Consider the following 27,089-nt stretch of genomic DNA (forward strand, 5'->3'; position numbering starts at 1 on the left):
CAGCTGACTGAGGTCACGCGTTTATTCCAGCCCTGGGGGAGACACAGCAGGTTCTGGAGGGAAAAACTCGTTTTGAGGTTAGAAAGTCATTTTATTTTTGTGATGACAGTGCCTGCTTTGTAGTTAATTACACAGTGTACTCTGACCCCATTATTATTAGAAACAGCTTCCGTTAAGCGTTACAAGCTCAGTTATCTTCTGTTTATTGTAGATAGTTAGTGCTAATGTTATCTGTACGGTCAGCTAGTTCATGGCTACAGACTCTGGGTTAGCTGTAACATCAATGAAACATGTTAAAAATCTTCCCCAAGCTAATTTGTTGTATTTATATGTTTTCTTTGAATTTCAGCTGGTCTTGGAAGAGAAACACAAACCGAGGCGGTTCAGTTTTATTAGGGCCAATTATTTTGACTGCCAGTACCAAACATGCTTTCACACACACACATTTTTTGTAAAGTAGTGTTGAATAAAAAACTTTCAAAATCCATTTTTTGGTCATAATCCGTATTTTATAATGTTACACCTCACTCCAGGGACGAACTGCAACATTTCACTGGTCGGCGTTTGAAACTTAACAATGCCTTTTCTGTTTGTTCTGCAGAGATAACAGTGAGCTCATCTCACAGCAGACACTTGTAACTAGTTTGAGACACATTTTGAACACTCTGGCTCAAAGAACTGCAACATACAGACAGAAGAGTCAACCCTGTTCCAGGCCTTGATGGAGAAGTCTTGTGTTCTGACTGATGCTCAACAAGCACAGCAGTCCAGAGCTTTAGATCGCTCTCCAATCATGGCTTGTTAATGAACTTCACTGACATCCTGACAAGTCATGACTGAAACAGAAGAAACACCTGCTTACCCAACTTTACCATTTCACAATACCTGATTCCTACCAAAAGCATTTATCCAAAATGCAATTATTCAATTACAACGAATCACTATGAAAAAGAATCAAATGTGAAGATCTACAGCTGCTAGAAGCACTACTGCTGATGACGCGCTGTTTATGAGATGCAAATGTGACCCTACACGCACACCCTCAGATAGCAGCGTACATGCATTTGATTAAAGTAGCAGCTCGCGCGCATTCCACAAACATCCGAGCGCTCGCTCTCTTATGGGCGTGGTGCTACCAGCCTATGCGCCACGCCCTGTTACTATGGTAACTCCTATCACAGACATTAAACTGGATAAACAGGGCCGAGCGCGTGGCCCTGGCGACACGCCCACCAACAGTCACGTGACACACGGAAGGTTGCATAAATTGGGATGGCATCGCTGTAACACCCGTCACACAGCTCACCCGCGGCAGTTCAGCGACGGTAACGGTTAGACAGTCAGAGATGTGGTCATGGATCGCGGCGCTGCTCGCGGGGATCCTCTCCGCGCACCTCGCGCAGCGCCTCTGGTTCCCGTACTTCTGGAAAGACGCGCTGTTTTTAACGAGAGTCATCCGGTACGGAGCGCGCCTGGAGATCTACAAACGAACCTCGCGGGTCGTGACGGTCGTGGACAGGTTTGTTCAGCAAGCCCAGAGGATTCCCGATAAAGCCTTTCTGATTTATGAAGGAGTGACGTACACCTACGGAGAGCTCGAGGAGCGGAGCAACAGAGTCGCGCGCGTCTTTAAAGACGCGGTGAAAAAAGGAGACACGGTGGCGCTCCTGATGAGCAACGAGCCCGACTTCCTCTCGGTGTGGTTCGGCTTGTGTAAGCTGGGCTGCGCGGTGGCGTTCCTGAACACGAACATCAGGTCCAGGTCGCTGCTGCACTGCTTCCGCTGCTGCGGGGCCGAGCTGCTGGTGGTCGGAGCAGGTAACAGCGCGCGTGCTTAACTCTGATGGGGAATACAGCAGGGCTCCAGACTGACAGCTGAGAGCAGCGACACAACTTCTACACATTACTATTGTCTTGCTTTAATAGAGCAGTTATTAATAATATTACGCGTTTATTTCTTTGTGTAATACACGTTTGACAGCAACGAGCTTGAGTTGGGAAGCATGCAAAACTTACTTTTATTAACGACAGAAACATGTGAAAAAAGTTTTATATAGAAAATGAACATATTCGACTCGTATCAGATGTACCATTCTTCTTCTCTGGTATTATACAGAGCTGACTGACTAGTGATTATTAAAGAAACACTCTTTGTGTGATTCCGTTGCAGACCGAACATAATAATAATAATAATAATAATAATAATAATAATAATAAGGCTCTTTGTGACTTTTCTTACTTCATACACAAAAAAGTGCAACATTTATGATTTGATTTTAGTTTTATAATTTCAAAACAAAAGCAAAAAGTAGAAATGAATGCCTAATAAGTTAATGAGTGCTCCTGTGCTGCCATCTACTGGTTGTAGTGTAGTTTGATGTGTGTGTTTTTATTTTAATAAGCGTTTGTTTACCACAAAGTATATTTTGGTCATCCCATCAAAAAGAACATTTATTTTAGAGCTTTAAAGTGCTGGAAATAGTTGAACGTCACTGAAAAGTGCTTGAATTTCTCTCTGGTTCCCGAGTAAACCTGTTCTGAGCTGATAAACGGTCCTCAAACGAGTAGTCTGGACCCTGACCCAAAACCACAGATTTATAAATAGCAACAATAATAATCTCCCAGCCCCCGTCTGAAGCTGAAAGAAGAGCGCCACTGCTCTGTCCACAGGTGCTGCTTTACTGCGCAAGTCTAAGTCCGGTGTCGAAACATCTCTCAGGAAGAAAAAAGCTAAACTCTTAGTAGACAAAAGTTCTATAAAACAGGTTTAAAGGTTGTAAATCTCACTTCCGCATCAGATTCAGTCCGTTGTATTCACAGCAATGCACTTTTTTTTTTCTATGGTTTCATCAGTTATAGTGTTTTCTGGCACATGAACTGAGCGTGGCTTCTTTTTGAATGTGCTGTGTATAAAGGAAGGAAACAAAGGTAAAGCATGAAGTATAAATGTGCAAGTGTTGATCATGTGTAATAGTGTATCATGTGGTTGTTATGGCTGTTGCAGATCTGCTGGAGACGTTAGAGGACATTCTCCCCAGTCTCCAGCAGGACGGGATCACAGTGTGGTGTATGAGGCGGGACAGCCCTCGTCCCGGCGTGCACAGTCTGCTGGATCAGATGCAGAAGGCTTCGAGGGAGCCCGTCCCAGCCGAGCGCCGCTCCGTCCGCTGCCTCCGGACCCCCACGCTCTACATCTTCACCTCCGGAACCACCGGTGTGTGTTCCTCAAACTGTTTAATAGCTCCAGCGGTTGCAGACCGTTTGTGTCTGTAGAGCTTGAACGTCAGACGCAGTGCTGGCTCATTGCAGCCGCTGTAGTCCGTGACGTGATGAGGAGCGTAGATTACTCAGTTATCTCACACATTTGAACGGGATTGTTGTGTGCCGTATTGATGTAAAAAAGAAAGAAAATCTATTCTGTTCTTCGTTACATTTTTACGCCTGGTTTCACAGACAAGACTTAAGTCTAGTCCCAGACTAACATGCGCGTCTGAGCTGTTTTACCTGAAAGAAACTTAAAAATGTCACTGCCATTGATTCTCCTCGAGAGGCAAGATGTGCTTTTCCTAATTAAGCTAAAATCTAGTCCTGGCTTAATCTAATCTCTGTCTGTGAAACCTGGACTTATTGTAATACGCATCACATTAAATCAGGGTTTCCTAAACTGTGGTTCGTGAAAGAACTGCAGGTAAAACCTCTGAAGCGTGAACTGTGTGCACATGTGTCGTTAACATGCTGAAATATTAACCTTAAATCTCAGGGGATATGTCAAGTAAATATTTCCCAAAGGCATATAAACATGATTAAATCACTCTCTGAGGGAAATCAAATAATTATTCAAATGTTTTCATCAGGAGCTGATTAGTTTTGAGTAAACAGCAAATGCTTTTATAGATTTGATGTGCAGTCTTCTGCATGTTTTTGCCATGTAAAAGTGCAGTGATTTCTGTAAATACAGCGGTCAAATGCTGCGTTAGGGTTGAGTAAGTTCATGTTTGTCACTGGGCATGTTATAAACCCAGGTAAGAGCACCTGAGATCTGCTCCAGTATCTGTCAGGAGTGTGTAGAGGAGAAGAGGACAGAAGTGCTCTCACATGGACAGCACTGATGTCTTGTAATGGTGTGTCACTGTTGCAGGGCTGCCCAAAGCTGCGGTCATCACACATTTACAGGCCCTGAAGGCAGCAGGAGGGTTTTGGGTGTACGGAGCCACAGGAAGTGATGTCATCTACACGCCGCTTCCCCTGTATCATAGTGCTGCCTCGCTCGTGGGCATCGGAGGGACCATTGAATTGGGTAATTCTCCTAATCCAACCTTTTCTGATTACTGCAGATGTAACTGATGTGATGAAGCAGTTCTTCTAGTCCTGATATTTAGGACTTCTCTCAAGGCACCCAGAAATGAACATTCTGTCAGCATTTTCTCTCTCTCTCTCTTTCACGATGGGTTTTTCCCATAAAATGACAGTCAGAGGAGTACAATGCTGTTTGTAGACCGGCGTTCATCAAGCATTCCTCTATCTTCTGTTGAGTTCAGTAGAAGAGAGAGAGTCATGCAGGTTTGGAACGATGAGAGAGAGACACAGAGAGACACACAGAGAGAGAGAGAGAGAGTAAATGATGACAGAATGTTTATTTTGGAGTGAAGTATTACTTTAAGATTTATTACTCCATTTTGCATTTATTTAAATTTTAAACAGACAAAATAATTATAGTATGCAATACAATTAGTATATCATTAGAATAATTCCAGCCGTTAGCCTGAAACACAGAGTCAAGGCAGTAGAGCGCAGTCTGGTTCTGGAAGTAAAGCCCCGTTCGTTTCTTCACAGGGAAATAGATTTTTATCAATAACTTCTAAAGCTTTCAGGACAGACTCGGTGATGTATGGCAGCGGTGTCCAGCGCTGCTCCTGGAGCTCCAGCTCTCACACACACACACACACACAGGTGTTAGTAATGCTGAAGAGCTTGATGAGCTGGTTCAGCTGGAGCTCAACCCTGCAGCACAGTGGCCTTTCAGGAACAGGTTTGGACAGCCCTGCTATACGGTTCTGTTGAAGCCATCAGTTCTCATTATTTCAGTGTATTAAATAATCGTGTTTAACAGCAGAATCCCTGGTAAAAAAACAAGCTTCTGCACGCCAAACGAGACCCATAGCTCCGCCCACTCTCATGAACCCTCACAAATAGTCTCCTTACATTATCACAATACTTAAATATTTGTGCATGTGCATAATTTGCAATAAAACTAAATTCTATTGTGTCTGTAGTAGACGCAATAAACAACTTTAAAAGAACAGTTCCATCCTTTTTATTTGGATTCTGTCATTCACTGTGCTTCATGGGATTGTAGCTCTTAGGTACACATTTGTCCTTCTGTCAGATTTTCATGTACTTCTTTGCTTCATATATCAGTTTGTAATGTTGTGCTTCTCCTCATAGCTGCTTGGCTTATAGCAGGGATCTCCAACCCTGCTCCAACACACCTGTCTGTAATGATCAAGTAGCCCTGAACACCTTGATTAGCTGCTTCAGGTGTGTTTGATTGGGGTCGGAGCTGAAGACCCCTGGCTTATAGTGCTTTAAGGAAGACTTTAAGTCCTCTGGGAAACTGTTACAGTCTATTAATACAGCCGTTTTTGAGCCTTAGAGTCTGTGTTTCTGATGCAAAGTAAAGGCAGCAAATGTTTGACAGTGTTTGGTCTATATGGCACAGATCTTTAAATCCAGCACTTTCATTATGATTGAGCAACCAGCCGAGCGCTAAACCCTGTGCTAGAGACCATTGATCAGTCTGCTTCAAGTGTACATGCCTCATTGCGTAATAGGTCGATTTTTAAAGTCCGTGTACTGTTCGGCTACATTTCACCTTCGATGATCATGGACAAGCTTTCATTTCAAAGACTTTGGATAAATGACAAAGCCATTCGTTAAAGGCCAAATTTCTTCACTGATTAATTCATCCAGTCTTTCAGTACAGATGATGTTTTCAGTACACAAGCTGTCTCTTTCCCGTTTTATTTGCTGCCCTTTCACCAAAACCAAACAGAATTGTCTTGTGAATAAACTCTAATGGTAATGGAGCATGCCTGTATAATGTATTATCTCTATCAGACTGAATGTTTGAGCTCATCTGCACAACGGTTTGTTTCACGTCTGTCTCTTGTCCTGTAGGTGCCACCTGTGTCCTGAAGAAGAAGTTCTCAGCCTCTCAGTTTTGGCATGACTGCAGGAAACACAACGTCACCATATTTCAGTATATTGGAGAGCTGTGCCGGTATCTGTGCAATCAGCCCATGGTACAGTACTGCTGTCTCCTCACATCAGTGACTGTGTATGGCCATACATGTGGCTCATTCTCAGGAAACAGATCATCTCAGCACTTTTCAATCGTTGATTTGTTTCACAGAAGGCAGAAAGTCATGCAGGTCTGAAATGACATGCAGATGAGTAAATCCTGACAGAATGCTCTTTTTTTGGGTGGACCATTCCTTTAAGATGCAGATGTTTTCTGAGCATGACTCATATGAATGTACACTATGATTTTTGAAGTTATAAATCATTTGGTCCTGTTAACTCCACAATAATGTCTTCATAAGTTTACCAGACGATCCCGGACTCCGGAAGCATCTGTGCGCTGGAGCTCACTGTGTGTTTCTGGTCACGCACACAGACTCCATGTCCTCTGTGAATAAATGAAAATCAACTTCTGGTTTGTGTGGGGTTGTGCCGTGTTTTCATGGCTAGCTGACAGACAGCTCTTTTGTTAACGTCTCACATTCACGGTTCATGTGCATCAGGACATCAGCGGGTCCCACAGTCTATCAAAGATGTCTTTGTGCCCGTCCCCTAACGCGGCCCGGACAGTCACACCGCATTCATCAGTGTGCTCACGACAGACAGCACAGCAGTGCACACGCTGAGCAGACACACACACACTTACAGCACACAAAACACACTGCAGCAGGAGCAGCCACACAGCAGTCTCTGCACAGGCACTGTTGTGAGTGAGTGCAGGGCATGTTGTGTTTGTCAGTGCGGTGATGAGCTTTAACTGACAGCACACACACACACACACACACACACACGAGGCTGTTGTGAATGGAGTGGTTCTGCTGGTCTGACTGCCTGGTATTGTTCACCCACACACACTTACTGAGAAACTGCATGAAACCCCATCAGACTCACACTGAAGCAGAGACGGAGGGAATAAGAAACATGCAGAACCTCCCAGATCACCCTAACACTGCAGGACAGACACCAATCACACTATTTCTGAACATTCACAAGTCTTTTTTTAAATTATTATTATTAATTATACACTCGACTTAAACCCAAAGTTATACACCGATGAGCCCAAACATTATCTAATATGCTGTTGGTCCTTCATGAGCTACCGTAATAGTGCTGACCCACGAGACCCCTGCAGATGCCCTGTATCGGGCTCCACGCCTCCGCAGCAGATCCTTCACAGCCAGTGCTGTCAGATTATTAAGGTCCACTGCTGACCACAAGCCTTGCTGTTTCAGAGATGCTCTGATTTAGTCGCCAAACAGTTTGGCCCTTGTCTCTCAGCTCTTTATTCCTGCGTCCAACATGTTGATTACCAGAACTGATTGTTTGCTTCCCATCTGATCTACCCAGACCTTCATATGTGGCTTTGTTAGGAGATGATCCATGACTGCTCATAATGTCTTGCCTCATCAGTGTATATGACACTTCACGAGAGTTTGAGAAGCTTCATCCTGATGTGTGTGTGTGTGTGTGTGTGTGTGTGTGTTAGGTGGAGAATGAGAAGGATCACAGGGTGCACATGGGTGTTGGGAACGGCCTCCGGCAGGACGTATGGAGAGAGTTCCTCCGGCGCTTTGGGGACATCCGCATGTGTGAGATCTACGGCTCCACTGAAGGAAACCTGTGCTTCATGAACCACATTGGCAAGATCGGAGCTGTCGGACGCTCCAATTTCTTCTACAAGGTTAGTTCAACTCAACACCAGTGCAGCTGTGGGTTAGGACAGGTCGTCAAGTTTAAAGGGCAATAAAAAGAGCAGCAAATCTCAGTAAATATTTGAACTAGAATGTATAGGTGCGTCTCAATGTCAGATATCTGACAGACATGAGTTGAAAACAAACAAATGTGATTGCGCCAGAATTCATCGCTTGCATGTCTTTGCTTTGATGTCAGAGGCAGAAGGTCAATGATCGCGTGTACCAGAGCAGAAGTATCGTCAGTGTTGTGTGTTTAAGATGTTCTTGTTTAGTTCATTTCTCTAAACTGAGTACAGTGCTGTTTGATTATTAAACACAGATTCCAGTAGTTCAAATCAAACCACAGGCATTGTGCCTTAATTGTTTGAAGAAAAGAAAAGAGAAAACAGCATTTGTACCCAAAAGGAAACCGTAGTACTGACGCCCTTTACAGAGAGGAGCTCCCTGTGTGTGAGGCTCTAAACAGGGCTCGCACTCCCCAAAAAAATCCAAAAAAAGCAAAAAAAAAAAAAAAAATCACCAGGCCTGGAAAAGTTTCTGAAAAAAACAATAAACTCAGAAATCTTTGGAAAAGTCATGGAAATTAATTTATTTCACAAATCTCTGTGCTATAGAATATATTTTTTAATTTGGTGTGGTATTGCGCATATCTCGCCCAGGTTTCACGTTTACTACCATTGAGTTATTTGGTAGTTGTGCGCTCACAGTCAGATCCAAAGTGCGCTCGCATAAAGTCACCTCAGACACCTCGCGAGTACTAGATCGAGTTATTTATCCACAGTTTATTAATACACACAAGATGATGTCAAAATGCCCATCCTGGCGAGTATCCTCACAAACACAGTCAGATTCATCTAAAGTGAATGTAGGCAGTTGTGTATCAGTATATTGGATCTGTGCAGTCGGTCTTAAAGTGACAGCAGCCTAATAAAGCTGTGCCATCATTAAAGTTAATCAAACGACAAAAGACCAATCGCGGCTCTTGACTAAATAACTTTTGTAACTTTCATTTTAAGGAATTACCTGTTTTTTAATTTCTGTATATTTCTGTGCCTGAATACTACTTGTTAGACCTAAACAGTTCCCTAATATTAATATTAATTTTTATAATATTGGTTATTGGTTAAATTATAATATTCAGTGATGTGATATGTCTTCTGCTACGTCGTAGCTTGTATTTATTATTAAAACAAATAAAGTAAATAAGTAGCATGAATTGAATTAATAATCATTAATTTTAGTTAACATATGCTATGATAAATTTGAACATAGATGATTCTTCTTATTTTACATCTATTCTGTATAAAATAATGGTCATAAATATTGTCTCAAAAGTTATGGAAAAGTCATGGAAATGTTAGTAAAATGTGTATGAACCCTGTCTATATAAAAACACAGGAAACACTTAGTTTAGGGACCAATCCTCAATATTAAATGGTTGCTTATTAGCATGCAGATTACTTGCACATTGGGTGTTTATGAATACTTAGAAAGCACATATTCTGCTTGAGCATATTCTACATCCTTAATCCTAAACTTAACAACTACCTCATTAATAAGCAGTAATTAGGAGTTTATTGAGCCTAAAGTCATAGGTAACAGCTGAGGCTCTGTTATTATTGATTTTCCTTTATTTGCCTCAGGAGAGTTACTACTACAACAGTCTAAACATATAAACGGTTCCCACGGGTCCCTGAAATCCTTCAAAGTTTGTGAAGCTGAAAAAAGTTTTTGAAAATACACATACATAGATACAGGTACTTGAAAGTGCTTGAATTTATTTTGTGCAAGAAGTTTTCTGGAAAAAATCCACTAATGTGTTATTTTGCCAAAACTTCATGGCCTATTCATATTAGCTTGCTTGATTTACGTTAGTTACGTGCATTTATTCATTTCATTAAGTGTTTCCCGCATGAGGCACTGTGTCCAGGACGTTCACGCTCGCACGAAACTACTACGATACCTCAGCGTTTCACACACACACACACACACACACACACACACACGGTAAAAATTAATGCTGAAGTTCTTTGCTTCTTAAGATGTTAACCCATGAGGCAAGAAAAACTTATATATTCATATATCTTAAATCTTCTGGTTATATGAGCCTAAGCTCTATTCAATAAAATCCATACAAAATAGGGTTGCAAACCGTTCAGTATAATATGGAATTGTCCTGTATTTTTGAAAGCTATATGAAACGCAGTTTGTCCTGTATTCGCAGACATATGTCATAAGACCATCTAGACCAGGGGTTCTCAAAGTTTACATTCAGAGGTCCGAATCTGAATTCTCATCAACATGAAAAGGTTAAAAACTGTTAGCCTGAATGCACTGTAAGTCACTTTGGATAAAAGCATCTGCTAAAGGCATGAATGTAAATGTAATGTAATGTCAATGAAAAGGTCCGAAATAATAATTATTACAAAACTTGTTTTTAATAAACATGCTTATAACTTTATATAACAATTGAACTTTATATATGCAATCATATTCATTGTCGTATGGATTTTTGGAAATGCTGTTTTATACTCCTTCAGTCAGTAGTCTGTAGGCTCAGTCAGCTGAATGTGCTGCTAACGCTCCCGTTCCGGAAAAACCTCGCTCTCGCGGCGCGAAACCGGTGACTTTATTCTGTTGATGAAAGATAAAAGGTTTATCCAAAATGTCGCTAGTTGCTATGCGCTTTGTCTTACAAAAAAGTCAGTAAAAACTGCAACACTGGTCTGTGCCCCCGTGTGTGTGTGTGTGTGTGTGTGTGTGCCACGGAGGTCTGAGTGATACGAGTAGTGCACTTGAAATACAAAGTGAAGAACAAATTCAAGCACCAAATTCAGCCCACACACTCCCCTTCTCTCTAATTGAAAAATATTCATTTTCATGAATTCATAGGCTTCATGGTTGCAAAAACATTTTAATTCAAAATTTTAAATGTCATTGTTTAAAAAAAAAAAAAAAAAAGGCTTTATTGATTGAAGTTTCATAGACATTCAGTTGTTATACTTTCAAAGTAATTTCACAGTATATTCAGCTCCTAATCTACTACTCTTGTGCTGTCACAACTCTATAGTGGTTACATTTATTCAGGCAGATCCTTTGTGTATAACATACCTGACATTTTTTGTATGACATTAAACTTTATTTTTTAGAATAATTGTACATAGGTTAAGCAAAACAAATGATTATTTCTGAGAACCTTTTATACACATACTTAACTGTAGACACAGAAATGACATGGTCATGTGGTACAGAACAAATATTTTGAGCGTCCCTTATTCTGTCCCCTTTTCTCCTATAAAGAATCACAATTGTCGGATATATTCATTTTCTGAAGTTGGCAACCCTAATGCAAAAGTTAATATCAGATCATTTTAGAATTCAGTACAGAATATTCTTCAGTTTTATGCAAAACAGAAATACAAAAAATATAATATATCATCCATATCACAAAAAAAAAAAAACTCTCTTTCACATATTTGTTTGACACATGAAAACTGTAACAATGAATCTTACACGATAACACGATGTGACCTTGCTCTGAGGCTACTGGACCTGGAAAGCCCTTCAAAGGTCCTTGAATTTGAAGTTAACCAAGGTGTGGGAACTCTGTATAAATGTTGACTATTTATTAGATTCATAATTGTGTATGTATTTAATATGTATTTAAAGTAAAATAAATGACAATATGTATTTGTTATATTATAACTGCGTGACCCCGTTTCTTTGATGGCGTTCCAGATGAGCGATTATTGTCAGTGAAGTCCACTTCAGCAGAGTAGGGAGCAGTGAACACTGTGTAGGGAGCCTGTCAGTCAGAACGCTCCTTTAATGATTATCTATTAGGGATGTCCTGAGCTGATCTCAAGGATCGGATCGGGCCAATCAAGCAGTTTTGTAACCCTCTCCTCAGCCCCATGCTTGTTTTCCATCAGCTGTCGTGCCGGTGTTGTGCAGCAGGAGGTGCTGTGCTCCTTCGAGTGGGTTTGCCAACTGCCTTTAACAGGAAAAGAGACGCTCAAATCAGTCAAATGTGTGTGTGAGACACAGGAAAAACACTGAGGCCTGTTCTAGCGCGTCACACACGATTGAGCTTCTGTCTTCAGTGTATTTGATGCACACTTTTGTAACGATCACTCATTCATTTATGGTTAACTTTTATCTGACATCTGAGACATCGTTGTTAAGAAGCGCTGCTATGGGTCGAGCCTTGATTCGGACTCAGCTGACACCGCAAGCTTCATGCTTTCTAACCTTATCTCCACTTTATGTTGCAATTACTCTGCTTATTATACATATACATAACAGATATTGCAACATCTTAGAAAAATAACTGTTTTGACCCATTGAACTGTACCAGACACACAAACTCATTATATTACGATTATAATAAAAGTTTAGACGTTTAACTACAAATGCGTTTGAACACAGCGGGTGTTAAGCCCGAAAAATCAGACCGGATAAAGGGGTATCTCAACCATTTTATTGATACAAACCATGACTTTCATCTTGATATTTTAACAGCGTATGTGTGTAGGTGCATTTCTACGGTGGCCGTGAAAATTACAAATGCAAATCAAAATAACAATGCAAATCAAAATAACAATCACAAATGCAAATCTGAACAACAAAATAACAATTCAGAAAACATTATAACAAGTCAGAAAACACAACGTCAAATCAGACAAACTGAAGAGGTAGGTATAGTTTGAGACAGTGCCATTGGTTTGGGATTACTCACCGCTGATTGGACGAGACATCTGTCAATCAAAGTATACAGAAAGAACCAGCTGAAGAACAGCAGAGTCTTGGTAGAAAGTTCGGAGATGGTCTTAAAGTAGCTCAGATTAAATGTATTGTATGAATTGCGTTTACTATAGAATAAAACATACAGAGTGTCTATTTATACTTTGTGCAAATAACCTGCTTTATTAGCATTTTGGCGGTGGTATTTTGTCAGCTCCAGTGGCACAGATGGTTAAGTGTGTGTCCTTGACTTTTTGACATGATCGACCCGGGTTCGATTCCACCTTTTGCTGAACTTTTTTCCCTCCATTTTCAAATCTTGTATCACATCGTAAAGGCATTTATTTTCAATAAAAATTAAGGAAATAATCAAAAAGGTGAAAATAAAGTATAGGGTAGGGTTAGGTGTAGGGATGCACCGATCATGATTTTTCATGGCCGATTCCGATACCGATTTCCGATTTTTTTTTTCTTTAAGCAACAAACAAGAAAGAAGGAAAATATACATAAACAAGATGTTTATTTGGTATTAAATAGGCCAAACTAGCTTTTGGCTATTGAAAACAATAACCGTAACCATCTGAAATTAACGTTAGTAACTGCACAGTAAGTAGCCTACATTCAATACTAACATAGATGGTACAGACATCAGCATTTAGCTTTTGTTTTTGAATTGGGTTGAAACTACATAGAACTGGCCTTAAATGAAAAGATTAACTGTAACCATGTGAAATTAAAGGCAACAACTGCATATTCTACAATCCAAACAACACAATCAACACACATTCAAGAAGATGTTTCTTAATCAGCCTTCAGTATTTGTTTTAGTTTTTAAATTTGGTTTTAAATAAAAAAGGTCTTTACCAGTGAGACTAATTATTCCAAAATGTTAAAATCATGTTGGTGCGAATAAAACTAAGATGCAAAGTGTTTCATTCGTCCAATTAAAAAAAAAAAAAAAAATAGGGTAATGATTCACATCTGTATTTTTTACTGGAGCCAAAGAAAAAATAAATAACTATTGGCTTAAATTAAAAAAATATAGATGTGAATCATTACCCTAAAAAATGTTAATTGGATGAATGAAACACTTTTTTTCAGTGTGCTACAGCAGGTGAATTTTAAATCAAATTAAGTCAATGTAATTTTAAGGTAAATAAAAATAATCATCTTATACAGAACTGACATTTACTTCTGGCTCTTCAAACGTGTGTGCAAGTTCTACTTCACAAACGCATTTCAGTGTTGTCACAGTTTAGTCCGTTTCGTTTCTCATCCAACACGTGAGAAGTTGAGCTGAACATCCCTTCACTGTCTCCGCTTGTGCAGCATACATACAGCTACAATACCCTAACGCATGAACGTGTCCTGCGCACAGATTTCAGTATACCAGCGGCTGTTCACTTCCTGCTATCTGTGCCTCAGACATGCAGCTCTGCACTTCCAGTGCTGAACGGCTGCCCGTGTCCTGCGCACAGATTTCAAAATACTTCCACACAAATGACAAAACAGCCAAAAAAAAAAAAAAAACCTATTCACGCAACCGCACAACCGGAAAAACCCTACTAAAAAAACACCAAAACACCAAACTACATAATCTAAAACCCATTCATCCCTAGTTAGGTGTAGGTGTAGGGAGGGCTTTATTGTACCAATAAGGTGGCATCCATTTAATAATTTGAATTAAAATTATAATTTACACTCAATACGTTATTACTGCATACTGTTTTGTGATGTACTATAATACTGAAGTGCAGATAATTGCCACAAGTAGTATACATAGCAGAAAATCCTGCTATTTTAACATAGTGTAAATAGAGTCCATTGCTAATACGAGATTTGAAAAGGGAGAAAAAAAAAATTGGCAAAAGGTGGGATCGAATCCGGGTGGATCGCGTCAAAAGTCAAAGACACACGCTTACTCACCTGCGCCACTGGAGCTGACAGAATAAAGCCCCCCGTGCACCACCCCTCAATATGATACCCGACTAATTAACAATTACAGGTACAAGCTAATAACAATGTGTGTCATAAATTAATAAATATTATTAGACAAATACAACTAGCAACTTAATTCACATGTGATGTGACAGCCATAGCACCAAGACTGGACACCCACTGAAGCTAAGCTGGGTTGAGCTGGTCAGAACCTGGACGGGACTCCTGGGAAGGGTCAGGCGAGGCCAGCAGGGGGCGCTCATCCTCTGGTCTGTGTGGCTCCTAATGCCCCAGTGTAGTGATGGGGACACTAAATCTGCCAAATAAAGAGGAAGGAGAGTGGATGAGTGGATGTGAATGGAGGAGAGGCTTCACTGTGCTGAATAAACAGCTTTTTAGAGGAAACAGCTTATCATTTAATCTGCTAATCTTCAACATGTTTTACACTAAACAATACTTTTGGATTTATTTATTTTTAGAGTTAACACCGAAAATAATGCCATTTTAATAAGAGAAGTCACTGACTTGTGTGAGCGGTGGGACACAGTTTACAGCACTTCTCCTTCATTCCTGTGGGATCCGTAAACAACTCTGAATGAAGTCCAGTGATGTCCAGGCTGTGCTGTGATTGGTTATTAAAGTTGAGCGTTATGCTTTCTCCAATAGTTAGTAATGCAGACCCTCGTAAAGTAGGACGATCTCTGGCAGAAACAGCAAACATGAGCTGCAGTGGTTAGTGTTCAGCTAACCCTCTGGATGCTGGAAGCATGGCCCGCGGTCTGGAATAATACAGCATTTATATGTTTAACAATTACTTTATGTCTGAGGAAAAAAAACCTGTAAAAGTAGGGATGCACCAAAATGAAAATTCTTGGCCAAAAACTGAAACCGAAAATGCTTTTTAATAATTATTTGTTATTTTATTAAATAATGTAAAATAATTTTGTAAGACTTTTTAATTTAACTCGATCATTTAAATGATACTGAATTTAATTTAATCATACTGAATACACACCAACAAAATAACCACACTTTTACTGAAAGTAAAGCAATGAAATTGGACAGAAAATATACAGATTAAATATCATTATATTATTTTTATTTAGTTCTATGCAACACAATCAGATTTAACTTTTATTTTTAATTATCCAAATAATGTATAGTCCTATAACTCTATCATTATCAGAGCATGTGAAAGAGTGGATCCTGTGCGCTGAACACTGCTGGCCAGAACAGCACGCCTTTTCTCTTCTGGACACAAAACGAAAATGCCCTTTCAGATGATAATTTTCAGCAGCCGAAATTTCGGTGCATCCCTATAAAGATAATATAACAGAATCAAGACATTGCTCTTTTAAGTCTAAACCTGGTTTTTACAAAAGTTTTTTTTTTTTTTTTTTTTGAAGTTCAGATATTTCTTTCAAATGTTTTAGTTTTCAAATGACTGTAGTAAATATTATGTAATATAAATATAATCTTTGAAGTTTAATTGTGTTATCATAAATATCAGCATAAGTCACTCCAAAGCTTGTATCAGAGGACCATGTATTATAAGCAGTGAATAAATGGATTGTTGTTTGTGAGGACATGAGATGTGCACTAGTGAGTGTAGTCATGATGTAGATTATTAGAGGTCATGTATAGTTGATGCTGAAGGACGTGTTTGTTCGTATCAGTCGGATCTGTTTGAATGATGCTGTTATCCAGTGATGTTTCTCCACAGGATGGTGCTGGTGTCTGCTGTCTGAAATACTGAGTGATCTGTTTGTTTTGCAGCTGATTTTTAAGTATGATCTGGTGAAGTATGACCTGGTCAGAGAGGAGCCTGTGAGGGACCACAGTGGATTCTGCCAGCATGTTCAGAAAGGTGAGAACATCTGAAGTCAGCCAGTGTAGTTTACTGACAAAACACTGTTAATGTCTTTCACCCTCTCGGTGACGATAGCATTACACCTGCAGGATCTCACCTGAGTGTACGCACCCAAACCTGCCTCGTTGTGTAGTGAGGTCCATGCTGCAGACAGTGAACCTGTCAAATTCCAGATCTGGTGGATTCCTATTAAAATGTCTGGATGTCTACCATGAAATCTTGCAGAACAATGAGACAAACATCTGCACCTCGTCTACAGACCACCATACTGCCATTTCTTTTTCCAAGTTGCATGCGACGGTCGTTTAAAAAAGTCATTTGAACAGATGATACTGCGGTGGCTGTTGCTGACTGTTTATAATTTATTTTTAAGTTACTTCTAGCAGGTTTGGTGTCTCCAGTGACGCTGGTAGTGAAGATCCTCTCTGACCAATCAGTGATCTGCACTGTTTACACGTCACATTTTAGTATCGGTACTGTTTGCTTGAAACCTCAACCGAGGTGGTACTAAAAGAAGTACCAGGCACTAGATACTGTACACAGACGAAAACCCTCAAGAAGTGAGCCGTGCCATGCAGTGGAGAAGCACCATTAGGTGAAGCACCTTCCAGATTACAGTCATCGTCAGATTTCATAATGGGTATGATGTCTCTGTCGTAGGTCATGACAGGCTGTTCAAGGTGCAAGATAATTCCTCTTTTCTCAGCTGTTTATGGTCCACTCAAGCAGCTTTCTCTGGATCAAATGACCATAGCATTCAAGGGAAAGTCCACCTTGAAACAGTACAATCCTAAAAAAACCTGACAAATATGGCTACAAGGTGTGTGTGTTGAGTGAGGACAGCTCAGGTTATGTTTTGCAGTGGTACACTGGCCACAATGCTGATGCTGATTTAGGTGCCACCCATCTAACAGTTCATCAGCTGATGGCCCAATACACAGAGAAAGGGCATGAGGTGTACATGGATAGTTATTACACATCAGCAGCCATAGCAAACGAGCTGGCAAATAATGACACTGGTATGTGTGGGACAGTGAACTACAAAGGCGTGGTGTGCCTAGGTGCCTGAGACAAACTGAGATGGAGATGACCCAGTGTTCGTGAGACATGGCAAGCTGTTAGTTTGTGCATGGCATGACACAAAGCGTCTCACTATGCTCTCGTCTCTTCAAGGAAACTCATGTGTTCAGAAACGTATCAGGTCAAAGCAAAGCGACACTGGTTTTCGTGAGATAAACAGACCTGTGTGTGTTGACAGGTACAACACCTTCATGGGAGGAGTAGACACCGCTGATCAGAGGATGAAAACCTACCTCTTTCCACACTGTTCTAGGAAATGACTTCTCAACAATCACTTCTTCAATGTGATTCTGAGCTTCAGTGTGGTGAACTCCCATATAATCTATTCCAAGTGTGCTCCTGGTCCGCCCAAGCCTTCGTCCAGGACATTATTACTGCTTTGCTTGAGGGCTATTCCAAGAGGGAAAGCAAAAAACCAGGAAGGCCTTCAGTGGAGTCGGGGGAAATGCCACAGAGGCTCTCTGAGCACCACTGGCTCCAGGTTGCTGATGATCGGCCAGATTGTGTCGTGGTGTTCTGATCGCGCACGCTCTAAGGGCCACCGGCAGACAAAGTACAGGTGCAGTCAGTGTGGGGTAGTGCCTTGCAATGAGAGGTACCATACTCTCAAGAACTATAAACTTTGTCACCTAGATACCAGACTGAGCAGATAGCTGGTCAACTGATCAAAAAAACACATATATATAATTTTTTTTTTTTCCTGAATATTACTGATGAACTTATCAAAAAATAGGCTACTGTTCAGATTTGTTTTACAAATATATAGTACTGTAATATAGTAATAATTTAGTATTGTACTTTCTCCTTTTTTATTGTTGGTTTCCTCATTTCTGATCACTTGGAATGTGGATAAAAAAAAAAGAAAAAAACAACAACAACACATGCATATAAGTTCAAACATCAGCTCAATATCAACTATTTCCTGAATATTATGAAATTCAAGATGTCCGCCCCTGATGACGTCATAATATGCTAATTATATAAGTATATTTACACCCCACATAAACTTTCGGTCATGCCCAACGTTTTTCTAGTTTACAGTAGATCTCTATCTTTAAGCCCTTTCAAGCCTCAAGCTTTTGAAATCTTGATGTCAAAATCCAGCATTTTTTCAAAAAAACCCTGGCGCCTAAAGGGTTAATAAAACGGCACGCATTTCTGCATGTTACACACATACTTGGTTATTCCTTACCTGTCCTTTATTATGACAGAGAACTACATGACGTGGGAAAAGATATCGGTCCACGAATTAAGAAATCTTTACGTATTTTTATTAATTCCTTCCTTTATTTTAGTAAAACGTGAGCACTGTATTATTGCATTCCCATTATTTAACTAAAAGAAGAAAGCGTAAATAAAACCTGGCTAAGATTTAACTAAATCAGTGAAACTGAAAGGAAGAGACGGATTAATTAAATGTCCTCATGTTTAAACTCACTGTAAATAAGGGACTCATACTACAGTTAGCTTCATTAATTATACTTAAATAAAGAACACCTTCAGTGACTTTAAAAGGAGCCTCGCTTTCATACAATCCATTTAGGAGTAAAACCTTCTCATGCAGCCGCATTTAAATGCAAGAGCGAAAATGCTGAATTATCACTTTTGTTTCACAGAAGAAAAAAATGACAGTCCTAAAGCAGGGCGTTTCCCCCCCTCTACCCTAATATGACTCTGTATGAAACCCTTCAGTAATTAATACATTTAACGTCCCGTGTAGAATTCACATCCTAGACTGCTGCTGGAAGAGGTGTTGGTGAGGCCAGCAGGGGGCGCTCTGTGTGGCTCCTAACAGCCCAGTGTAGACTATACTGACTACAAGCACTGTCCTTCAGATGAGACCCAGGTCCTGACTCTCTGTGGTCACTAAAAATCCCATGAGTAGAGCTGTGACCTGGCATCCTGGTCAAACGAATAAACCAGTACAGATTAGGCTTATTATTAGTAGTAGCAGTAGTAGTAAACATGGGAACAAATAAATACAGTGCTCTCATGTTTTAATTAATACAAATAAATGATGAAAGAAATCAATTAATCACATGTAAAGCAACTCATGTGATATACATAATCATGTGTACTTGCCCTTTATTGCATGTTGGTAGAACAAAATGTGCATTGCGCACTAGAATTGTTGAACATATGAGTGCTATCAGGAGACAAGATCACACTTCTCTGGTTTTTCATCATTTTGTATCTGCAAAGCATTCTTTTTCCGATTTTATTCTTTTGCATAGGAGAGGTGGTAACCGTGATGCAAAGCTCGTACAAAGAGTTGAATCAATAACCCCGACTGGATTAAATGAAGAGATGGATCTGGGATGTTTTTTGTAAAGGGATATTGTTGGCATGACAATTATCCCTCATTGATCAAGATCAGCTGTCAACAATTTGCAGTTGTGCCTATATAAGTGTGTTGTTGCCTTTTTGCCTCATGAGCACTGAAGAAAGCATGCGCTGAAATGTCTGCTCTCTGGTCTGTTTTTAAACACTGTGCACTTTTGTCACTTTTGCATATGGAAAATTAAAGCTAAGACCTTTTTTGATCTGACTGAAAAAAAAAATTCTGTGCGCGGACAAATTCAGCAGCTTGTCGGACTACAAATAAATGATTTAATAAAAAGTGATCAACAATTTCTTAATTCAGGGACATTATATTTTTGGCATGTTATGAGCAGGGCTCAGTTTACTGGAATATATGTGTTAAAAAAGGACAGATAGCGAGCGAGTATGCATGACCTGCTGAAATGCATCAGGAAATTATTAAATCTAAGCTTCAGTGCTTTCATCTGTGATATCAGTGTGACAATGGTAACAAAATAAGGCCTACCTCACTCATGATCTTCCTATTAACAATAATCAACCTTTTCTATCATTTTTTATTTTTTATGGCATAATGGATACCTCTTTAAATGTAATGAATATTCAAAGAGCTGGTGCTGTACAGTAAAAAGTAAGCCTACTTCAAGCACTGGTGTCACTGTAATATTTCATCGTAACTGGTCAAATTGCTGGAACATTAAACATTTATTTGATGATAACTTCAATATTAAATGTTATAATATTTTATTAGCCTATTATTGTAATATTACCACTGATTTATTTCATTATTTTTATCTGTATTTACAAGTGAAATGTCTCAATTCCAGCTTTAAATGGTGTCAGACGTCCGTTTGCGCCACCTGGTGGTAATGTTTCCCGTGTGACTGGGTTTTATTAAACGCTGTGGCCTTGCAGCGTGGTAATAGACATTTCAGTTGACTACCTACTATACATCTTCTGGACACGTTTGGGAGCAGACATGATTGATCAGCCTGTCAGGATCTTTAGCCATGTTGACTGACCGTACATGATCACATAATCAATGAAAAGGGTTTTGTGAACACACTTCTTCTGAAGGCACATGGCCATGCTGTCTGCTCATGTGTGTTTCTGTGTTGATGATCAGGTGAAACGGGGCTGCTGCTGTCTAAGATCTGCAGTCAGAGTCCCTTCTTCGGTTACGCTGGCAGCAAACAGCTGACGGAGAAGAAGATCCTGAGAGACGTGTTTGTCAAAGGAGACGCTTACTTCAACACTGGAGACCTGATGGCTGAGGACGAGGACGACTTCATCTGCTTCAGAGACAGAGTGGGAGACACCTTCAGGTAAATAAAGCATGCATGCATACGAGCATAACCTCAGCAATAAGAGTGACCTGTAATTCTGTACACTGCTGTCGTTGTTGTAGATGGAAGGGTGAGAATGTGGCGACCACTGAGGTGACCGAGATCCTGGGACTGGTGGATTTCATTCAGGAAGCCAATGTGTATGGAGTCCAGGTGCCAGGTACTGCTTAAACATCACACCTGCACTCGGACACTGAGAAGTGCCTTGTTTTAACTAAACCTTTACTGACTTCCATCAAAAGATGCTATTTTACTTTATCACCCAGTTGCTGAGAGATTATTTCACATTTAACATCTGTTAGACTGTTGTATAATATTTTTACAAATGTGATTGGATTTTTAATGTCCCAAGTAATTTATGTAAGGCACATGTTGAAGAAAAACTGTGTTAAATTCATTGACCATCTGACTGTCTTTCTCTTCTGAATAACATTTGAGGCCCTGTTTTAACGTTCTAAGCACATGATCAGAAGCACAGGTGCACTTAGCGTCAGAATCCAGTTTTGCCAGTGTAACGACGGGACAGATGGTCCAGAAGGGCTGTCCTTATTCTCTTAATGAGTCATGGGGGTGTTTTGGGCGTAACGTGCCATAAATCAATCAGAGTCTCATCTCCATTCCTGGCTTTTGCTAGTTGCAAGCAGAAGAACTGAAGACTTCTCCAGAGAGGAAACGGATCTGCTCGTGCACGAGGTTAAAGCGCGCGAGCAGAACATCTACGGGGCACAATAATCATCTTCTGCCTTGTAATCCTTTCATTCTTAATATTCGGCATGTTTGTGTGCTGCAATTTGTGTAATAAGCAGAGTGTATGTGTACGTGTTCACCTGCCTACGGGCACATATTAATAACACGCTCTTTAAATAAAAATAAATAAATAAAATACTACATCACTGTCTTTAGATCAGGCTTCTATGAAGGTAAAATAATGCCTAAAAGATTTGCAAACGCAGGGTAAGTGTACCTAAGACTGTAAGCGTCAATTAAATTTGCATGTGTGCGCAAGAGAAGCTTTGTAAAGATGTAAATCGTGTTCCAAGCGTAAGAAAAAATAATTTGCAGCATTTTAACTGTTAGTCGTAAGTGTAATTCATGTATTGTGAAACTGCAGCTTCATGCTAACACAAAATAAATATGATCTGCATTCTTCTGACGTACATTTTTCCGCGCTTACACTTTTGGCACGTTGTTTTCACTAAAAGACGGTCAAAAGCACTGCAAGCCTGTGAACGGTGATTTGCAAGCGAAAACAACAGTTTAAAGAACTGCAAAACGGATCGACTGCATAGAACCAGTCTGTATGTGTACAGAAACAAACTGTGTAAAATGTCTAAATGACTTGTGCATGTGGGGCAAAACGTTCCTGAAATAATCCGATATGTACAGCTGCGTCTGTCTTTTCTCTGCGCTTACAGGTCTGGCACGATTCTCTCACTAACTGAGTTTTGCAAGCGTGAGGGGGAGGGCGGGGCCACCTTCTTCTTGTAGCCAATCAAATGAGCCTCTCTCTGACTCTCCATTTACTCTTATCTGATTGGTTCAATAAACACATCATATGCCAAAACATTAATCTTCATTTAGTTCAGGATCGTTCTTGCTGCTGGAATGGTACTTTTAATGTACACATACATTAAAAATAAAAAATAAATAACAACTTGATTAAAACATGATAGTTCATGAGTTGTGTACCATGAGGCTACGTGTTCATACTGAATTTCGAGCTGTGTAAAATCCTTTTCTTCCTCAACAGGTTATATATGAGTTGCCTTAAAAATAGCAATGCACCTGAACACACGCCCAGCAGCGCACAAATGCATTGCGCAGGACGTGAAAATAATAACTGTGTCAGGCTGAAACTAGTAAACTTCGTTTAGTTTTGTACTTCAAATATATGATAATAATTTCAATTAATTTGTGATTGTCTGATGAGATAAACAGGAAGTTAAAATGCATGTTTCTGTGCTCAGGAAATGAAGGCCGAGCCGGAATGGCTGCAGTGATTGTGAGGCCCGAGTGCAGATTTGATGGGAAGAAACTCTTCAGTCACGTTCTCAGAGAACTGCCATCATACGCTCGACCTCTCTTCATTAGACTGCAGGTACACCACCAATACTGACCACTGTGTGTGTGTGTGTGTGAGTGTGTGAGTGTGTGTGTGTGTGTGTGTGTGTGTGTGTGTGTGTGTGTGTGTGTGTGTGTGTGTGTGTGTGTGTGTGTGTGTGCCAGTGAGTTTCAGCATCCGAGTGTGTGTGAGAGAGTGTGTGTGTGTGTGTGCCCGCGTATGTGTGTGTGCGTGCGTGCGTGCGTGCGTGCGTGCGCGCGCGTGCGTGTGTGTGTGTGTGTACATGTGTGCGTGTGTGAGTGTAAGGGTGTGTACGTGTGTGTGTGTGAGTGTGTGTACGTGTGTGTGTGAGTGCATGTGTGTGTGTTTTTTTTGACCTTTTTTTTTTTTTTTTTAGTTTGCATGAGTGAGTGTGTGTGTGTTTTTTTACACATTGTTTTCAAGTGGTTGGTAGGGTGTTGCTGCATGTGTGTGTGTGTTTGCGTGTGTGTGTGTGTGTGTGTGTGTACGTGTGTTTGTGTGTGCATGAGTGCGTGCATGTGTGTGTGTGAGTGTGTGTGCAAGGGTGTGTACGTGTGTGTGTGTGAGTGTGTTTGCGTGTGTGTGTGTGTGTGTGTGTGTGTGTTTGCATGTGTGTGTGTGTGCGCATGAGTGAATGAAATATATAACTTTTCATTAACGTCAGTAGAACTCTAGTGATTAGATTTTTTGCTGCGAGTGTTCAGAAGATGGATTTATAATGCACTCTCATTGTTCAAAACATTTCTGTATCTCCTCCATATAGTCTGACAGCAAGCCCTGTTACAGGGGAGCATTATGCATTAATGCCTGTAAATCTTTTATTTCTGGGCAATAACGGTGGAAATGTTGACTTTAAGATTTTTGTCTAAAGAGAAACTGTACTGTAAATGGCAACATGCAGACTGGTGTACTGCTGTTAAATCATCATCTTTCTTTCCCATTGCACTGTAAGCCTCGTAACACTGCTTGTCCGTTCAGCTCTGCAACGTCTGGACTGGGGCCTGTGGAACATCTACACGCTCTCCAGCATGAGCTCTGAGGCTCATCATGTGCTCTGTGTCTGCAGGAGTCTCTGGAGATGACCAGCACCTTCAAGCAGCAGAAGTTCTCTCTGGTGGAGAGCGGCTTCGACCCCTGCAGCATCAGCGAGCCGCTCTTCTTCCTGGACTACACCGAGAAGAGCTACATTCCCCTGACCAGCTCCATCTATGACAGCATAGTGAGCGGTCAGAAGAAAGTCTAGCCGAGCCCTTTCAAACACCTCCATACCTTAGAGAAGTGATTTAGCTGTCAGACGCTGAAGGACACGCTGTATATTTGATCAGAGTCCGCCGTGAATTATTGATCAGGTACGTCTTTCAGAGCTGCAGACCATGTCCTTTAGAGAATACAGAGTTAGTGAATATAAAAGAGAGTAATGGAGATCTGCTGCGAGTGGAGATGAGTGCACAGCCTGCTGTCCTGAAACCATCCGTCTTGTGTATACGTTGAAGTGTAATGTTATGATTGTGTAATGCATATACACACACGTGCACTTTGAATATTTCAAACACACGGCCTGAAGTCTGACTGTGACTCAAACTGCATTTTTTGCTTTAGTTCTGAAAATCATAGAAAGTGAAGGCTTGCTTATTTTGACCTTGATTATTTATTTTTTTAGCACTTGAAACATTTGAGATTCACTGTGAATTTAAAACTTCACTTTTTCTTCATTTATGGAAGTGAAAAATGATTAGTTTTTTTATTATGTATCTAATTATGAAATAATAAATGACAATTTTGTTTACATGCAATCTAGTTTTCACAATCAGTTGTTTGTATGGTGTAAAGCATATTATAAATGACAGCTGATTTAAGCACAGAACAAACATTTCAAACATTCATCATGGTTTTGCTCACACTTGTATAACGAACACAGACAGACAGTGTGAAGCTTATTTTAAATACTGAGGGTTAAAGCCATATCAGGACTGCACTGTCTGTAACTCTAACAATGACTGTATGTTTGCTAGCACTTAATAATAAAACTAATAATAATGTATACATACATTAAATCATTTTTAATTCATTTTCATGTATAGCCTCACAATCATTAACAATCATCACACTCATTAATCTCGAACTAATGGTTTCACTTTAAAGTTGTCTTGAAAATAAAGGTTCAAGCCTAACTTGGTAGTAATTCCAGAATACATGTGAATGGACTGAAACTGAATTCTGAACATCAGCACAACTGTGACATTGGAGTGTATTTGAATCGAGAATTAAAAAGGACTGTCCAGTTACTGTAGACTGTACGTTTCATCTCCAACAATAATAGTTCCAAACAAAGCCGAAGGGTTCGTAGTTTCCAGCCCGGGTTTGGCCCACTCAGAGCAAATTAAAGAAGATTCGATTGGTTTCACCCAATTCTGAAAATACAATCATTTGTTTTGGATTTGTAAGTGCTGCTTCCACATTACATGTTTGCACAAACAGACTACCCCCCCCCCCCAGAGAATGCATGGGTTCAGTGCACACGAACTGATATTGAACTGAGAAAAATAGCCTACAGATGAATGGTGCAAACACAAGCAGATATGTGTTTGTATATAAGAAGCCCAACATCTCTATTTTTATTTGAATTCAGGGTTTCTGCGGGGTCTTAAAGTCTTAAATTTTGTTGTATCAAATTTTAGGCCTTAAAAAGTCTTGAATTATACAAGAAATTCTAAATTATGATTTCAGGAGGTCTTAAATTTGGGGACAGAAAGACCAGAATTGCGATATGATTTCACTGAATAAACACGAGCTGCACGTTCAGAGCCCGGTGCTGCACTGCTCTGTGTTCCGCTGTTACCACGGAAACAGTTCTATTTCTACCACACGCTCCACCTGCTGGCAGAGAATGAAGGAGCATTTTCAATTAAACTGTTGTTTGATCAGAGTTCAGACCAATGTTTTTACCCTGCAAACACGCAGAGCTTTAAATATGAACTGGTGGATCGATAAGAAGACAATGCATTATAAAATCTAAACATAAGGGTGTGCGATATGTGTGGTCTGCGATAATATCGTAATTGTTGTTTTAATGATGTGTGATTTGATATTATGAGCAGGACCGCTGCTGGCCAATGGGTGCCCAAGCAGATTTGTTGTGCCTCCTCCGTCAAATATTATGTCACCGTAAAATGCATTTTTTATAATGATACTGTATATATATATATATATATATATGTGTGTGTGTGTGTGTGTGTGTGTGTGTGTTTATATTTGTATTTATGCATATGTTCATTTTATATAGAACGGAAGGTTTTTTTTAAGCAACTGGGTTCTTGCCCCCTGGGAGCGGTGCTGATTATGAGTATAAAAGCAAACTCAAAACACACCTCCAGAGTGCACGCATACATTAGGAGATGAAGTCTAGCAGGTTAGACTAGTGCGCGTGCACATTTAGAGTGCGTTCTTTCTCTGCATGAATCAGTCTATTAAAATTCATTAAGAATCATCACATAATTTAAGATATGGGGCAGAAAATGTATATATTTATATAATTTCATATAGTTTATCACGAGAAGAGTGACGTTTTTTTTCTCCAGAAGTAAGCTTGATTACAAATGTGATATTGATTTCTTACAACAGTTCAATAAACAAGTGATTATATTAAGAGACTTACGTTTTAGACACCATATTTCCTGTTTTTGCTCTATTTCTCCAACAAAAATCATTCCAAACAC

General features: G+C 40.0%; 1 protein-coding gene across 1 annotated transcript; it reads left to right on the forward strand.

Moving 5' to 3' along the window:
• The first annotated feature begins 1,243 nt into the window (after positions 1 to 1,243).
• Positions 1,244 to 25,439, forward strand: slc27a6 (solute carrier family 27 member 6). Its single transcript, XM_042754167.1, has 10 exons — positions 1,244 to 1,818; positions 3,005 to 3,214; positions 4,139 to 4,297; positions 6,178 to 6,302; positions 7,787 to 7,981; positions 16,452 to 16,542; positions 21,071 to 21,269; positions 21,353 to 21,450; positions 23,258 to 23,388; positions 24,440 to 25,439. The coding sequence occupies exons 1-10, from the start codon at positions 1,347 to 1,349 to the stop codon at positions 24,614 to 24,616; spliced, it is 1,857 nt and encodes a 618-aa protein (XP_042610101.1). The 5' UTR covers positions 1,244 to 1,346; the 3' UTR covers positions 24,617 to 25,439.
• The last annotated feature ends 1,650 nt before the right edge of the window (positions 25,440 to 27,089 follow it).

Source organism: Cyprinus carpio, unplaced genomic scaffold, assembly GCF_018340385.1.
Source record: "Cyprinus carpio isolate SPL01 unplaced genomic scaffold, ASM1834038v1 S000006466, whole genome shotgun sequence".
Lineage (NCBI taxonomy): Eukaryota > Metazoa > Chordata > Actinopteri > Cypriniformes > Cyprinidae > Cyprinus > Cyprinus carpio.